This window comes from Cottoperca gobio, chromosome 11 (assembly GCF_900634415.1).
Source record: "Cottoperca gobio chromosome 11, fCotGob3.1, whole genome shotgun sequence".
In the NCBI taxonomy this organism is placed as follows: Eukaryota; Metazoa; Chordata; class Actinopteri; order Perciformes; family Bovichtidae; genus Cottoperca; species Cottoperca gobio.
The window spans coordinates 1633749-1650874 of record NC_041365.1 but is presented as its reverse complement, the minus strand read 5'-3'; the positions used below and the strand labels follow the sequence as shown (position 1 = coordinate 1650874).

Genomic DNA, 17126 nt, shown 5'->3' with positions numbered 1-17126 from the left:
CACCGACCAGCACCTCTTAATCTCACTAATTAACGTGTTACATGGAGTCTGTTTAACCTGCACATTTTTAAAGGTGTTCTTGACCATTTACTTGCTCGCAGTTGCTAGTCAGGAAGTCAAAGAAAGATCCTGCGAATAAGCATATCTCCCAAAACGCCAAACTATCCCTTTGATGTTAAACTAAGACTTTGTCAACAGTGACTTAAGACACAGTAACATCGACCACTTTAACTGAATCAGGGTTACTGCCGCAGCAGGAAGTGGAATCATTACATACTGTGTTGGAAAGAGCTGGGTCAAAAGTCTGAAACTGATTTATCATAATGTTCACCTGCAGTTCTTTTCACCCACGCAGTAGCCTACTTACTATTAAAACCTTGATATATCAACTGATATTAGCAAAATGCTGCTATTTTGTATCAGCCAATATGATGACCAACACTGTGGTCAACATTGTGCACAACATTGATACTGTTCCATTTGATCCCTGCATCATGATATTCCACCCTGTTTACTATTAGCAGTCAGTTCCCTTAAAAGTCCCACAATGCAACAATTAGAAAATATCCTTTCCTGCTGACTGTTTTTTATCTTCTTCCATGTCTCAGCTGTTTCGCTGCTTCTCACACACACTATTCTACTGTTGCAGTGTCGTCTCATGACTTCACTTAGTGCTGCACAGCTTATTTAACTTTGCAACTCCCTTCCAGTCTTTTCTCTCTTCTGCATGTCTGTACTCGCTCCTGACTGAATGCTGCCTTTCTATTACTCTGCATCCTGTGATATCTGTGCCAGACTATAGCTCTCGACTCTAGTGGGAAATAAGGTGACATTGTTCTGTAGGATACTGACATCTAGTGACAAGTTTAGGTTTTGTATGCGGGAGGTTCAGACCATTTACGACAAATACTATCATCATATTGGGGTATCGAGTGTAAATTAATGAGGGAAAAAATGTATTTAAACAATTTTAGCATACCGCTGTAACATACCAAAATGTGAAAGAATTGAAGGGGTCTGAATACTTTCTAAACACATAGTATATACACTGTATATACTATGTAATATAATATAAAGACTGAGTGCTGAGAGCTATATACACATTTAAAAGTACAGAAGTTGAATTTAATATTTTTATTTTTATTGTATTTTTTGTATTCATTGAAGTATTTAAATGCTATAATATAATGGTGGATTGTTGATCAATGATGTTGCTTTCAGGAGGAGCCCATGTCTCTTTTAGTCTACTAAATACTGGCCTGTAGGCAAAGCTGTTGATTGACCATGTTGAGCTGTAAATCATACAAAAACAAATTTGAATATTTGGTTAATATCTGTTTAAATTAGATCCTAACACCTGGCTAATTATTCCTTTTTAAACAAAACACAAACAGAAGCGCACACTCACTTATCTACTAAGATGGCTTCTAAAACAAATACAGACAAATACAGTTTTTAGTAATTTCCAGCTTTATTGTGCAGTTTAAAACATTTGCTAGAAAAGTAATCAAAAAGTAATCAAATGTAATTAATGACATTATTTTGATGGCATTATTAAAATAGTGACATTACTTATTACATTTTTAACAGGTTAACCCAGCACTGCATATTTCCTCTCAAGTGTTACACATTTATCTCTGAGACACAGTTTATAAAGTGGCTATCTACCATCTTTAGTTATAGCCCTTCTTCGGCTATAGACACATGTGAAGTCACATGACACTAATCACATGATTCGCAAATAAAACCCACCTCTCGTATCTGATTGGACGACACTCTTCCATGCCACACTGTGATTGGTTGAAAACGGATGTCAGTAATTTTTTTTAAATTTGCGATTGGCTATTTAATCAGTATTTTGGACAGTTTTGTCATGGGGTTTAGTTTGAGTTTAGTCTGACTACCTTATCGCCTGTATTGTCTGAGCTCACAGTAGAAACAATGTGTGTCTACATTGCATTTTGTTTGTTTTTGGCTGTCAAAGGTAAGGAACAATATTTACAATGTGTTTACTCTTAGCTAGCTACATGCTATGAAAACAGCTAGCTTAGCAGTTAGTGTTATTATAACGTATTGTCATGATAGCTATGGTTCGGCTTGCTGAACTACTTTCAGAAATTCATTACAGCTGTGGTAAATACGTACAGTATATGTCTTCAAATACTATAAAGTGTCTGCAGAGAATGGCATAATAATAATAATGGCTAAACTTCAGGCAAATCTGTCAATTTAAAGTTAATTGTCTTAACAGGGTAGCTGCATACATCCTAAAATAAGGCGTATGATACTCAACTTTAACTTTAACTATATTGTAATCCTTCTGTTACATCTTATTATATTCTCTTAGTGGTCTCCTAGATAAATAAAGTGTGAGGGATTGTGAGGAAGAGCAGACTGCACATACAAGACTCACAATTCATTCATGTATTCATGTGCAATGTCAATATTATGTTCATTATCGTCATGTAATACTGCACTAATAAAGAATTTGCTTATCTTAATTGTTCAATTTCCCTACAAAATGACAAGTTAGTTTTTTGCCAAAACAGGAAATTGATTATCTGCTTATGAACAAAAACCGCATTTACTGAATTGCCACATTCTCCAGCAGATATTGAATTAGACTTTCTTTTTTTAAGTGATAAGGAAACACTGTTCGAGTAAATGTCCAAGGACCGCCATCAATATTCACATTCATTGTGTTTGTCTTTATGATCAGGTCAGTTTGTTTTTTTGTAAAGCCTCTTTCAACACTTATGTTTTCAGCTACAGAGGGTAAAGCAGTCCCTTCTCTCCCAATTTTTGGGAGCAGCTATCATGTGAAAGGTAAGCAGTACATCAGATTACACATGAGGGACTTCTTCATAATTTAGCCTCATACATGACTGTCTCACATTTCCATTGCAGGAGTGATCTCTCTGCCCTACGCTGAGATCAAGGAGCCATTTGAGGCCTGGCTAGACCTCGCAGCAAAGTCCAGCCGACTAGACTACTACCATGGTAAGAAACCTCTCGACTTCTCTTAAAGCTGACTCTGTATTTTCTCTGCTTGGTTGGATAAGTGAGGGGAAACTGAGAACCTCTTGTGTCAGACCAATGTGACCAGAGCAGAACATAAGCACTCGGTACATAAACAAAGAAGTGAAAAAGAATGAATAAGCACTTTTGGGGAATTTATTCTGTTGACTCATGTTACATACTCGTATGACTTTGAGCCTGTTCTCTGTGCTGAAGAGGATTGTGTGTCCTTACCGTCCTAAAGAGGTAAAATGTTATAAGTTTAACGGAGCTGATAACGTCTATCAACAGGCCAGGTGTCGACCTACCAGTTGGGGACGGCGGCACGGTGGGGCGTCTCCTATAAAATCACTCCAGAGACCACAGAGATGACTCTGAACGTGATGAAGTGTTTCCTGGTTAACGGGACAAAGGATGAAGCCGTCACACCGCAGGCGTCGCTGCCTGATGTGCAGGGTTTCCAGGTCAGAGTGTAAAGACGCACTGCAGTATTTAAATGGTTTTTATTTCTATAAATGAGCTTGAAGACGTTGTTGTTGACATCTTAGCAGTTGTCATTGCATGGCACCAGGTTACACTATATTATTTTACAGTATGGGACAAAGTAAATGCTAAAGGAGAAAACTACTTACTAAAGATAGATTACTAAAAACACAACAATTAGCCTCTTTACAACAAGACGCACTATTATTCATGGCAAATGTAACCAAGGTTTATTTATGTATAAATAGTTCCTGAGGATGGAGTACTATGGAGGTTCCCTGTGTGAAGTTTGGCAGAATGTGACGACCGTGGGTTACAAGAAGAACACATACACACTGTGGGTGACTCATTCGGAGAGCGGGGCGGATGGCAAGGATGAGTCTGCCACACCGCTCCATTATGAGATGATGGGATACGACACGCTGCTCGGGTCACATTATGACAAATACTTGGTGGATTACAAAGAGTTCAGCACTCATGTGGACCCCAAAGTGTTCTCGCTGCCTGAAGGTTTGTGCTCTGATGTCTACATCAAGACATTTTAGAAGAGTCGAAAGGGTGAGGAAAAAACCAAACTCGTTTTGTAAATGTTTCCCCTACAGGGATGAGCTGTGGAGAGTTTCCTGGTCCAGGTGTGGAGCACCACATGTTGGCCAATCCGATGAAAGATCTCATCCACACCTCGGCGTCGGGCCACTCGCAGCGCATGTTCGACTATTTCAAGGACAAGTTTCAGCGTCAGTACAGCGACGAAAGAGAGCATGAGAAAAGGCACCATGCTTTTGTTCATAACCTCCGGTGAGAGTTGTGTAGCTGTATGAACTTTTATTAAAGGACACAGGCATTTTTAATTAATACATGTTCTTATGACTGTTTCCTTGTTACTGTAGGTATGTCCACTCAAAGAACAGAGCAGGGCTGTCCTTCTCTCTGACTCTGAACTCTCTGTCAGATCGCACACTGTCGGAGCTGTTCATCATGAGGGGAAGGAAACAAGGAAAGACCCCAAACAAAGGACTCCCCTTCCCCTCAATGCTTTACGAAGGGGTGAACTTACCCGAGTCACTTGACTGGAGGCTTTTCGGTACATATATGCATATCTAAAATGCTCACCAAATATCTTCCTGCCAGGATATTCTAGTTTTTACCTCTGCTCTTGCAGGTGCTGTGACCCCGGTGAAGGACCAGGCCATCTGCGGCTCCTGCTGGAGCTTTGCCACCACTGGAGCAATAGAGGGCGCTCTCTTCCTAAAGGTGACAGGGATTTTAAAAAGTAGCTTCACTTGCCACGTTCCAGATGTTTTCAACTGACGAGACTACTTACTTATGCTCTTTGAAGCCACACATGATCAGCATGGCAGTTCATCTGTTCATGTTTTGTCTGATTTGCATTGCAGTTTGGTGTTAATCTATTATTGCATCTTTCAAAAACATTCCATATTAAGTTTAAGGAAATGTATAATACCAATTAAAATAAATGTCCAGTATGAAAAAAATAATATATATGTATATTAATACATATTTATATTTTAATATAAATATTATATATAATATTAAAATGTGTATATATACTTATATTTATATATTTTATATATATTTTATAATTATTTATATATATATATTTATGTGTGTATATATATTTTTTTTCTGCCTAAATAAGACACTCCCTTATGTTGCAAGGATTATTAAAATGACATTTGAGCAAGTCTTAAATATTTAGAAAGATGGCAATAATAGGGGGGGGGACAAAGCATTATTCTTCCATGTCTGAGTAAACTTTGCGTCTGTATTCAGTCATCTGCATTTGATGCTCTTTAATTTAAGTGCAGCTCTTTTGTCTCCACGACACCCTGAGAGTGAAAAACAAGTTCCTTTCAGAGGGGCGGGGTCCACAACACGAGTCATTGTGCCACTTTCCCTCACGTTACACAGACTTGACAGTGTGTGCGAGTGCATACAAAGCTCAAAGGCAGTCCTTTTCCCACGTTGCCAAGCAACTTGAGCCAGACATGAATGGAATGGTTTATGGAATTTGACGGCACCCCGTTGACGTGGCCAAACTCTTTGACTATTTTACTCGCACACTCTTGATTTTTGTCTTGGGCCAGGAGCTGTTGATGATTCACTTCTATTGATAGTAGTTGACCCACTGCAGGGAAAATGTTGGCGGAGGGTCATTAAGAAATGTGCGTCTGGGCAGTGGGTAATGTGCCGGTGGATCGATGCGTAATGTGAGAAGAGGAGGGGTGTTACGAACTGACGAAGGAAAGTTTTTAATGAAAGGAAATGGAGCGATTAAAGCGACTCCTACCATTTAAAAGATGTTCCTGTTTTACTAAATTGATTTGTGATTCGTCAACAATGAGACGACAGGGAGAAGATGAAGGAACTTCTCCGGGGATGAGAACTAAGTTTTAGTGTTTGCAAGTAGTTTATTGAGGCTAGGAGAGAGTGGTGTCCTGAAGCTCCAGAAGTTCATCTTTGTGCCTTTTCCAGCAGCAGGAAGTGACCTGCAGCACCCCCCCCCCCGTCCCCACAGGCAGCTTCATAAACAGCCGCTACGCAGGGGCCACGTTTAAATGTACTTCTTTGTGATCTCACAGCGTCTGCCTAGCAACCTGCTGACAACAGCTGGTGTAAAAAATGTCCTCTCTTCACTATATACTGTGGACTTTAAAGAATGTGATTCATGCCGAGCGAGAGGTTACTAATCTGTGTGCGATCGTGTTTTGCTCTCGTTCTTTGCAGACGGGTTCCCTGCTGGTTCTGTCTCAGCAGATGCTGGTGGACTGCTCCTGGGGTTTCGGCAATAACGGCTGTGACGGAGGGGAAGAGTGGAGAGGCTACGAGTGGATCATGAAACATGGCGGCATCGCCACAACCGAAACATACGGAGCCTACATGGGAATGGTGAGAGGATTCTAAGATGTTGCATTTAGTTTGACAAAATGAACGTGCGTCCTCCATATTTAAGGTGACTGATGGAGCGTTTCCAATGTTTTTACTCTGTTGGCCTTATTTCTCCTCGTTTTAACTTGGAGATAATTACCCAAATGAATCCTGAAAAAGAACCTTTGAGCTCTTTTGAAGTTACAAACTCCTTTGAGACATGAGTCCATCCATCTGCCCCCAATTATTACAGATGTTCTCCGCTGTGCCCCTGTTGACCATTCCCTCCTTCTTACAACTAGTGTTGGAACTCGAGAACCGATTCCAGTTGGGTTGAAATTGTCCAATCAACTGGAATAATTGATCGCCTCCAAGGTTATATATTTATTTCCTCGACGCCCGCATGTTCCTCAACTCGTGCGACATGATGTCAAAATCTGCGTCTACGCTGCTGGAGACTTGGAGACAAGAACCAGCAGGTTCCCCCATTAATAACCTAGATGTAGGCTCGTCCCTACATCTGTGGCGTGGGAAGATCCTTTGCCTTAAACCTAAACGCTTCCTGGCGCCTTGCACTTAGTGCTCGCTGTGCTGGGTTTAGACTCGGATAATAAATCTGCTTCAGTGACTCAGAGCCTGAGAAGGCCTCCTTCATAACAGGAAACACAGAATGGTTTCCAGTCCTAGTCCCAGTGTTAAATGTTCTGCCTCCCTCTGAACAGAATGGATTTTGCCACATTAACACATCCCAGCTTACTGCACAAATCAAGAGCTACACCAACGTCACATCAGGAGATGCAGAAGCCCTTAAGATGGCGCTCTTTAAAAACGGGCCGACGGCTGTTAGCATCGACGCCTCGCATCGATCGTTTGTCTTCTACAGCCACGGTGTCTACTATGAGCCGGCTTGTGGTGAGTTTACTTCTCGCTGGTTCTCACACTTTACAGCAATAAACGGTCCGTCTTGTTCTTTTTAACTCGCCATGCTTCTGGTGTTTTCCAGGTAATGCCACGTATGATTTGGACCACGCTGTGCTTGCAGTTGGATACGGCACCATGAAGGGAGAGCCATACTGGTTGGTGAAGAACTCGTGGTCCACCTACTGGGGCAATGACGGCTACATCCTCATGTCCATGAAGGATAACAACTGCGGCGTCGCCACTGATGCTACATATGTGACACCGGCATAGATTTGCACCATTCCTCTTTGTAAAATGGTTAAACGCCACCATGAGAGTGCATGAGGATGAAGCGCCCCTAATGTTGGACGTTGTTGGGATGTGATTATCACGGGAAACTGAGCTGCATGATGATGATGATGATGTGTTGCTGTTAAATGGCGTCGCCGTGAGTTAAGATGTTGCACTTGCACACAGAACACTTTTCTCAAACATGTTTTAATGCTGGTGCCACACGGCTACAGTGCCTTCATTTCAGGTGTAGTACATTTTTGTGACACTTACATTTGTTCTTGTGCTTTTTATAAATGTGTTGCATTTAAATGCACTTTGGCTGGAATCAATACAATAAAAACATTTTTAAAAAGAAGTGGAAAGTTTCTATTTGCTGGCTTTCTAGCTTCATGCAGCGGAGGAACAGATCGCATGCTGGCTGCTTTGCTTTGGGAGTAATGGAGTCTGAGCTACATTGCATATTACACGACCAGCTCTAACACTTCAAGTAAACGGAAACATGCTTGAGATATCCACTCCCTATAGTATTCATAAAGCTAAATTAGGTATAATAAAGTTAACTGCATGTAATCTCATTCGACTGGCTTTATTTCTCTTGAGAATGAGAACATAGAAAACCAGCCAGTTGCTTGTTCAGTACAGCATTAAGATACAACAGTCCAGACATGGTGCACTTTTCTATACAAATATATAAAAGTGTTTTTATTTCAATGCAAAAATCTAACATTCTTCATACGAAGTCATAACACTCTCTGCTAAACAGGACTGCGCTCTGCTTCAGAGAGGCCGGCTGCTAAAGTTCTTCAAATCAACACATAAACAGACGTTTCTGTCTGAAGGGGAATGATTCATCCCGTCTCCCCACATACTGCGTGTAAAAATATATCAAAACCACTTCTCAAAATTGAAATAAAGGTGTAAACATTTGAGAAATGGAACATCGTAAAGGACGACCAAAGGTTTATAACTGCATCTCGTAAAACAGTCGGCTGTTGATTTGCCTTGGCATCAAATATGAATGCCTGCTTTGTGCGCGTGTTCACCTGCGTGCCGGTTCAGTGGGTTTACATGGAGCTCTTAATCAGATCCTCATGTACTGCGTGTAGAGGATGAAGTGTAGAGACGACACACTGCGAGTTAATTGGTAAACTGATAGATCTCACCGTCAAAGTCAGGCATGTTATTAAATCTGTGCGTACGTTTCCCGGAACAGAAATCTGAACATTGTGCGAAACCATGTTCAAAGTTCTCGGTGAATGCAAGTGCTGCTGAGTTGGAGATTTCTGGCTTCTTTCTTTGCATTTTGGATTAAATCTTTTAACTATTAGATATCACCATTAAAACCTCACCAGTTGATTCATAACAATGTCTGAAGATATATGTTTGAATATGCAAATGAGGCTTCATGTAGGGCTGACGTTTGGTGGATTTAGTAGAAATCTACCGCTGCAAAGTCGTAAAATAAACTCCTAAATGTGTATTTTTTGTGTTATTAAGGAGCCAAAAATCTCAAAACAATTTACCAGAGCATGAAAAAAACGTATGTTTCCATCTGTAGTGTCTCATCTTAAGTGCAGTACCTGGACACAAAGCTGAGGCTGTATAATATGTGTGCATCCTGTCACACACAGTTATGCCTGGCTCGCTAGACGTCGGAGCTCCTGCTCCTCGATGCTGCTTGCTGATTGGCTCGTCTCCTCAGACATGTCAGGGTTCTCCTTGCTGGAAGGCGACCTGTAGTAGACAAAAACACAACGCACACACTGAGCTGTTTGCAGACGTTTGGGTCTTCACGTTGAGATTTTGCATCCTGTTGAGGGTCGTGGAGGCTGAGCACTGAGGTCACGCTGTCGTACCTTATGTCCCAGTTCTCTGCGTCCTCCACGGTGTCAGGAAGAGGTCTGTTGGCAGTTTCTGGCAGCGCCAGGGCCAGGACAGCGCCCAGCAGCGGGGAGGTGCCGAAGATGAGCAGAGGTGTAGCGGGGCTGTGGTTATGCAGCATGTTTATAATGGGAGCTAACACGCCGCCCATCCTCGCAAACATGGAGGATACACCTATTCCTGTTTGCCTGTAGGAACACAAGGGGAGAAGAGTTGGTAACGCTTTATATCAAGATCCTTGTAATAAGCGTAGGTTAATAGGTAATAAGATGCTTATTATGTGGTAAAAACACAATTTAAGTCTTAAAAATGGCATTTTAAAGACATTTATAAGCACTTAAAATGTTAATAAAAGCCTTACGAGTGTCTTATAATTGTTTTTAACAGCATCACAAACTCATTTATTGAGTTTAAATAACCTTTCATTACATTGTTAAACCTCTACTAAGCTTTTTTGCTGCTTTTTTAAGATGAATGCATATTTTATTATGCACTTATTAACAGTTAACTATGCTTTTTTTGCAACTACAGGATGAAGAATGCATATTAAAGTATTAATATGCATTAATCTTAAGAAAGCAACAACAACAAAAAGCTTAGTAAAGATTTAACAATGACATAATATGTAAGTTATTTTAACATAAATGTCTCATAATCCATCAATAAGGGTGTTTATGGTGCTTTTATTAACACTTATAACACATTATATTAATAATAAGCATCTTATAGGGACTTATTGCAAGGCCCTTGGGAAGAAAAGTGGTATAAAAGCGTACTGATAGACGAGTCTTACCGAAGCACAGTGGGGAATATCTCAGCTGTGTACACATAGATTATAGCAAAGGAAGCTGTTATACCAAACTTCCCCACCAGGGCAAGACCGGTCTGGACATTGGGATAATCTACAGGCAGGAGGAGCAAAATAAACAAAGTGATGTTTCTAAGGTTTGGACAGAGATGACATTAAATGCACAGTGTCCACCCCACCTGCAGGGACAGCGAGTATGAGCAGACAGGCGAGACCCCCGACAGCCAGAAATGCACTTTGGGAGAGTCTGCGACTGAAGGGCAGGACGAGCAGCACGAGAGAACGAGCCGGAATCTCAACCAACCCGAACACAAACTGTGTCAAGTAGAGGTTTGTCCCCAACCTGGACACGCCCAGTGAGAGGCCGTAGTACACCAGCACATTCACAAACCTGCGGTGCGAAGGGAATACAAAGGGATTTGTTATTGAGGTAAAACAAACTATAAAGCATACGAGCATGCACACATAACTTACCAGAGGAAGAACAAGATGATTGTCCTTTTCCTCATCTGAGGTGTTCGTACGAGATCCACTGCTGAATAACTTCTCTTCCCTCCGCCGAACTTCTCAACCTGGACACACGTAAAGCAAAAGCTTTAGAAGATGAGGCTGGTGATATTCAAAATGTTCTCATTCTTTAACAAATCCAACGAAAGAAAGACCAAAGATGTGTGTTATTTCTCTGTGCCATAGAGCTCAATCAATGAACCCATTGTTTGCACATCCCACATACACTGTCCTGTCACCAGCACACCTAATGTGTGTTCATCCCCAGCTGAAAATAGTTCCCAGCAAACTCACTTTTACTCCAATTTCAATTACATTTACTAAAAACTACAGTGCATAGCGGTTTTAAGAAATAAAAAGCCATATATATATATATTGATATATATTATCAAGGTTTGATGACATAATGTATACCACTCAAGAAAAGGGTTTGTTGACCATAATAAAAATATAGAGTAACATCATCCTTATCCTTTCACAAAAAGATTCATCTTCAGCAGATCATACTGCATGCAGCAGACACACACACACACACACACACACACACACACACACACACACACACACACACACACACACACATTAGACAAGCTTAGCGAGCTCAGAGTAGTGAAATGCAGAGAGACACACTTGTACAGCAGGAGGTAAGACCCGCCCGTTAACGAGCGCTGCCTTGCGGAGGAGTGCGATGGCTTCCTCCCTCCTGTCGTTGGCCAACAACCATCTGGCAGACTGAGGAAGAACCCTGACAGGAGAAGGTGAGAGCAGACAGGGGGGGGGAAGGGAGAGGACAAAGAGTGGACAGAGGCAAGACAATCATTTAAACATATAATACACTAACATGTATGAATGCACATTGGATCTAATGTTCAGATGCTCATTAAATGTCCCACCATATATAGAAGACGAGCAGGAAGCCCGGGGCTGATATAGCCAGCTGCAACTTTCTCCAGTCTCGTATAAAGTACGCTAAGCCTGCGAGCAGCATGTAGCCCAGACCAAATGCGTAGTCGGTGGTGATACCGGCGAGCATGCGCCTCTTGGTGCACGTCCACTCAGTGCCTTTGAAAAAACAGGGCAGAGTTTGGAAGGAGAGGAGAGGAGGAATCATGGGGAGAGGGTTAAACTGGGGAGGTGGTGTGGAGCTTTAAGGTAGTGGGAGGAGTGGCAAAGGTTTGTGTTGTGGGATCGGGCAAGAAACAGCAGAAGAAAGCATGAGCCGTTATAACGCTTAAAGTACAATATGTGCAGACTGTCCACTGATCCAGTTTACATAATCCATATGTGAGGGATGTGAGTATCTGTGCTTTGTTAGTACCAAGTACAAAGGCGTTGATGATGACTCCAGATATCGTGGTGCCAACTAGAAAGCGAAGAGTCACATAGACGGGGAAGTTGGGTGCAAAGGCCACAGCGACTCCAAACACGGTCTGGAGAGCGATGGACAGCAGCAGGATGAAGCGTCGGCCGTACCTTGCACACAGAGAGAGACGTGGACATAGGTTTGCACATGCAGTGCAGAAGTAACCTGCCATGACTGTGACAGTGTGAGCTTTACAGGCCAGTGGGGGTGAGAATACACCTTCAGGAATTTCAGTAATATGAAAGTGTCAGTGTCCCGTGTAATTGATAAGATTTATTACTGGAGATAATATGTTGATAGCGCTGCAGCCTCACTGCGAATAACACTCGACTCTGTCGCTCCTCTAAAGAAGAAGATCATAAAACAGAAAAAGAAAGCTCCATGGCTTAATTTACAAATCCGCAAACTAAAACAAAAGTCGAGAAATCTTGAAAGTAAATGGCGTTCCACTAAATTGGAAGAATCTCGTTTAGTCTGGTTAGATCATCTTAAAACGTATAAGAAGGCTCTCCGTAATGCCAGAGCAGCTTATTACTCTTCCTTAATAGAAGAAAATAAGAACAACCCCAGGTTTCTTTTCAGCACTGTAGCCAGGCTGACAGAGAGCCACAGCTCTACAGAGCCTTCTGTTCCTATATCTCTCAGTAGTGACGACTTCATGAGTTTCTTTAACGATCAAATTATAATTATTAGAGACAAAATTAATCTCCTCCTGACCTCAATTGGTAATGACTTAACTTCAACTGTTGGAATTTTAAAAACATCTGTAACTCCTGAAATATATCTAGACTGTTTTACTCCAATCAACCTTAACCAACTAACTTCAACAATCTCATCGTCTAAACCATCAACCTGTCTTTTAGACCCGATTCCAACTAAACTGTTTAAAGAAGTTTTACCCTTAATTAACACTTCGTTATTAAATATGATCAACCTGTCTCTATTATCTGGCTACGTACCAAAATCCTTTAAAGTAGCTGTAATAAAACCACTTCTTAAAAAGCCTAGTCTTGATCCAGAGGTTTTAGCCAACTATAGGCCGATATCTAACCTTCCCTTTCTCGCTAAGATCCTTGAGAAAGCAGTCGCAAAACAGTTGTGTGACTTTTTACATAATAATAGTTTATTTGAGGTTTTTCAATCTGGATTTAGAGTTCATCATAGCACAGAGATGGCACTGGTGAAAGTTACCAATGACCTTCTATTGGCATCAGACAAAGGACTTGTCTCTGTTCTTGTCTTGTTAGACCTAAGTGCTGCTTTCGACTCTGTTGATCATGACATTCTACTACAGAGACTGGAACATTGTGTTGGCATAAAAGGAACCGCACTAAGCTGGTTCAAGTCCTATTTATCTGAACGATCTCAATTTGTATGTGTTAACGATAAATCCTCCATGACAGCCAAAGTCAGTCTTGGAGTTCCGCAGGGTTCTGTACTTGGACCGATTCTATTCACCTTATATATGCTTCCTTTGGGCAATATTATAAGGAACCACTCTATAAACTTTCATTGTTATGCGGATGATACCCAATTATATCTATCAATTAAACCAGACGAAACCAATCAATTGGCTAAACTTCAAGCATGCCTTAAGGACATAAAAACTTGGATGTCTAGCAACTTGGATGTCTAGCAACTTTTAGGGCCAAGTTATTATACTTGGCCCTAAACGCCTCCGAAACGCATTTTCTAATGACATAGAAGCTCTGGATGGCATTAACTTGGCCTCCAGCACCACTGTAAGGAATCTTGGCGTCATCTTTGATCAAGATCTGTCGTTTAACTCCCACATAAAACAAATCTCAAGGACTGCCTTCTTTCATCTACGTAACATTGCAAAAATAAGACACATCCTGTCTCAAAATGATGCAGAAAAACTAGTCCATGCATTTGTTACTTCAAGGCTGGATTACTGCAACTCATTGTTATCAGGTTGTCCCAAAAAGTCGCTTAAGACTCTTCAGTTGATCCAAAATGCAGCGGCACGTGGAAACGGGATCATATTACTCCTGTCTTAGCTGCTCTGCACTGGCTCCCGGTAAAATACAGAATAGAATTCAAAATCCTTCTCCTGACTTACAAATCAATTAAAGGTCAGGCTCCAGCATATCTTAAAGATCTCATAGTACCTTATAAACCAACTAGAGCATTACGCTCCCAGACTGCAGGGTTACTTGTGGTTCCTAGAGTCTCTAAGAGTACAATGGGAGCCAGAGCCTTCAGCTATCAAGCTCCTCTCCAGTGGAACCAGCTTCCAGTTTGTGTTCGGGAGGCAGACACACTCTCCACATTTAAGAGTAGGCTAAAGACTTTCCTTTTTGATAAAGCTTATAGTTAGGGCTGGCTCAGGTTTGCCCTGGATCAGCCCCTAGTTATGCTGCTATAGGCTTAGACTGCCGGGGGACACCTCCCTGCTCTCTTCCTTCTCTCCCTCTCTCTTCTTCTCCCTCTCTATCTGTATGCATTTATGTAAATGTATGTTACTAACTCATCATCCGGGGTATCATCCCCGGAGTGTCTGTCTCTCATGTGGCAGGTTGCCACTGATAAAGTTTACATCAGGATCATGAATCGTGACAGCGCCTGCTGACCTGGTCCTGCTGGACACCGGGAAGCCTTATTGACATTTTCCTGGATTCATCCATACTTTCTATTTCTTTTTTTTCCAACACAACATAATTTCTGTCAAATGTTGTATTTGTACTATGTTGTTTATCCTGTACACACGACATCTATTGCACGTCTGTCCGTCCTGGGAGGGGGATCCCTCCTCAGTTGCTCTCCCTGAGGTTTCTTCCATTTTTTCCCCTTTAATTTTGGGGTTTCTTTTAGGAAGTTTTTCCTTGTGCGATGCGAGGGTCTAAGGACAGAGGATGTCGTAACCTGTACAGTCTGTAAAGCACACTGAGACAAATGTATAATTTGTGATATTGGGCTATACAAATAAATTTGATTTGATTTGATTTGAATAACAATACTCGTCATTGTGAGCTGGGTTTAGTTATTTATAAGGCCCTTGCTGTTCCTTTACACACTTGCATAACTACATTGTTGTCTTTTAATGTGGTTCCTGATTGAACACGCTCATATGATTGGATGGAGTTGCAGGTGTCGGATGTTTTTACTTGGAAACTCCATTTTTTGCTCATTGTGCACCTGCGACCTGGAATAATATGCAGAACAATCTAAAGCTTTTTATCCTTAGAGCAATTTATTTTCTTATTATTTTAAACTTGGCTATATTGTAAATGGGGTCTCTACCTCTATGTATTTATGATTTTAAATAAAGGTGGAATTAATTAATGAAGAACAAGCTTTTTTTTAACGATGTTCCCACCATGACACTGAATATTTTAGAAGAAGAAACAGTATCAGTCAAACACCTCAGCCTTTCAACTCAACCAGCATGACGTGCCCTTTGTACGTACATGTGGCTCCCATATGCAAAAGCCTCCACAAGTGTCTGCCCCTGCAGCCATGCTGTGAGGGTCTGCAGGCTAAAAGAGTAACAACAAAAGCGTACCTGTCAGCCATGGATCCAAACAGCACAGATCCCACCAACAGACCAAACATGTAGAGAGACGAACCCAGACTGTTCAGTCCAGCTCTGTCGCACACCAGGTCCCACTAGTAGAAGGGAAAAACCAAAGTGTTTGCAAGGTTGTTGTTTTTTACATTTGAAAAACAAGGACAAGTGTTCCAGCAGAGATCACTTGTGTGTCTGTGCTACTCAAAAGTCAGTCCATAGTGATTTATAACAACATATGGTACCAAGGCTGCATTCCAGCTGGGCAAGGATACATCTCACTGTGTTGCAGTTGGTTTATGGTAATATGATGAGGTGTATCATTGGGGGAGATGGGAATATGCACCGCTAGGATATTGACAGATGTAATATAGAGCCTTAAGGCTTTAATCCCTGAAATGTGTCAAAATTTAGCTTTAAAGAAGTAGTTTGACATTTTGGGGAATACATCTATTTGACTTCTTGCTGAAAGTCGACTGACAAATGATAAAAGCTTAATAAGTAAACGGATGAATCATTCTTTATTTCTGTACTGATTGTTTATCTCTTTTGTTTGTTTGATGGTATTCATGTTTTGCAGCATATTCTCCAACTTCGTTGATTCGACTATATCTCTCATGTTCCAATCTCTTGTTTTGTATATTTTCCTTATGCAAACAAATAAAAATAAAAATAAATCAGCATGCTACTATACCTCGGTGACTGTTGTACTCTGAAAAGTCTCTTTGCTGTACACCCACCCGTGTGTACATGGGACGCGCGCAGTCCGGTTGCCCTGCAGCTGCAGCACATCGGAATAAAAGCAGGAGGAATTCGAGAGGCTGAAGTTCACACTGAGTGTACCGGGGAAGGAGGACTTATTCCCGGCCACTGAGAGCGAGCTCTCCTGGCAGGAGTGGGGCGGCGTGGATCCGGTAAAGATGCTCACCATCATGTGGAAGGCGAGGAGGATCTGGGGTAAACAGATCCATACGTACAAAGTTTTCTGATACTTGCCAAAGCCTCCGATGGCAGAGAGGATCTGGTCGAAATTCATTTTGGGGAAATATGGGTCAATTTGGAGTTTGGATCTAATCCAGACCTGAGTGTAAACACCCAGCAGGCAATAGATAGACCAGAGGAGCGGTGGGGAGCTATGGGGTGTTGTTCAGGAGGTAAACAAGGTAGTTTACGTCAAATCCCATGTACTTGTGTAGTCAGTCCAGCTGCTGTCTACCAACAGGATCCATCTTTAGCAGGCCTGATATGACCTGACACGCAGAAACGTCTCCCCTTGCTGCAAGCCGTTTTCTCTCCACACCAGGGTTCACACAGGTCGATCAAGTGCAAAGGTCAGTTTCGCTGAATGATGACTTCTCAAAATAACGTGGAAACCAAATAACGGAAACTTCTTGATGCATGAAAAACTAAATGCAAAGCAGTCCTCATTGGATCCATTGTTTAAAATGTGAGAA

The 17126-nt window shown here is 41.5% G+C and overlaps 2 protein-coding genes across 2 annotated transcripts; one reads left to right on the top strand and one right to left on the bottom strand.

Annotated features, from left to right (window-relative positions):
- The first annotated feature begins 1833 nt into the window (after positions 1 to 1833).
- LOC115015828 (digestive cysteine proteinase 1) lies at positions 1834 to 7939 on the top strand. Its single transcript, XM_029443420.1, has 11 exons — positions 1834 to 1984; positions 2767 to 2826; positions 2908 to 3000; positions 3310 to 3482; positions 3750 to 4011; positions 4104 to 4299; positions 4392 to 4585; positions 4664 to 4755; positions 6250 to 6411; positions 7113 to 7302; positions 7394 to 7939. The coding sequence occupies exons 1-11, from the start codon at positions 1942 to 1944 to the stop codon at positions 7579 to 7581; spliced, it is 1653 nt and encodes a 550-aa protein (XP_029299280.1). The 5' UTR covers positions 1834 to 1941; the 3' UTR covers positions 7582 to 7939.
- Positions 7940 to 8318: 379 nt separating this feature from the next.
- Positions 8319 to 17126, bottom strand: LOC115015829 (solute carrier family 22 member 13). The gene is made up of 10 exons (XM_029443421.1): positions 16367 to 17126; positions 15670 to 15773; positions 12099 to 12253; positions 11674 to 11842; positions 11411 to 11525; positions 10748 to 10845; positions 10453 to 10664; positions 10259 to 10367; positions 9441 to 9653; positions 8319 to 9318 (listed from the first exon to the last, which is right to left on the bottom strand). The coding sequence occupies exons 1-10, from the start codon at positions 16706 to 16708 to the stop codon at positions 9216 to 9218; spliced, it is 1620 nt and encodes a 539-aa protein (XP_029299281.1). The 5' UTR covers positions 16709 to 17126; the 3' UTR covers positions 8319 to 9215.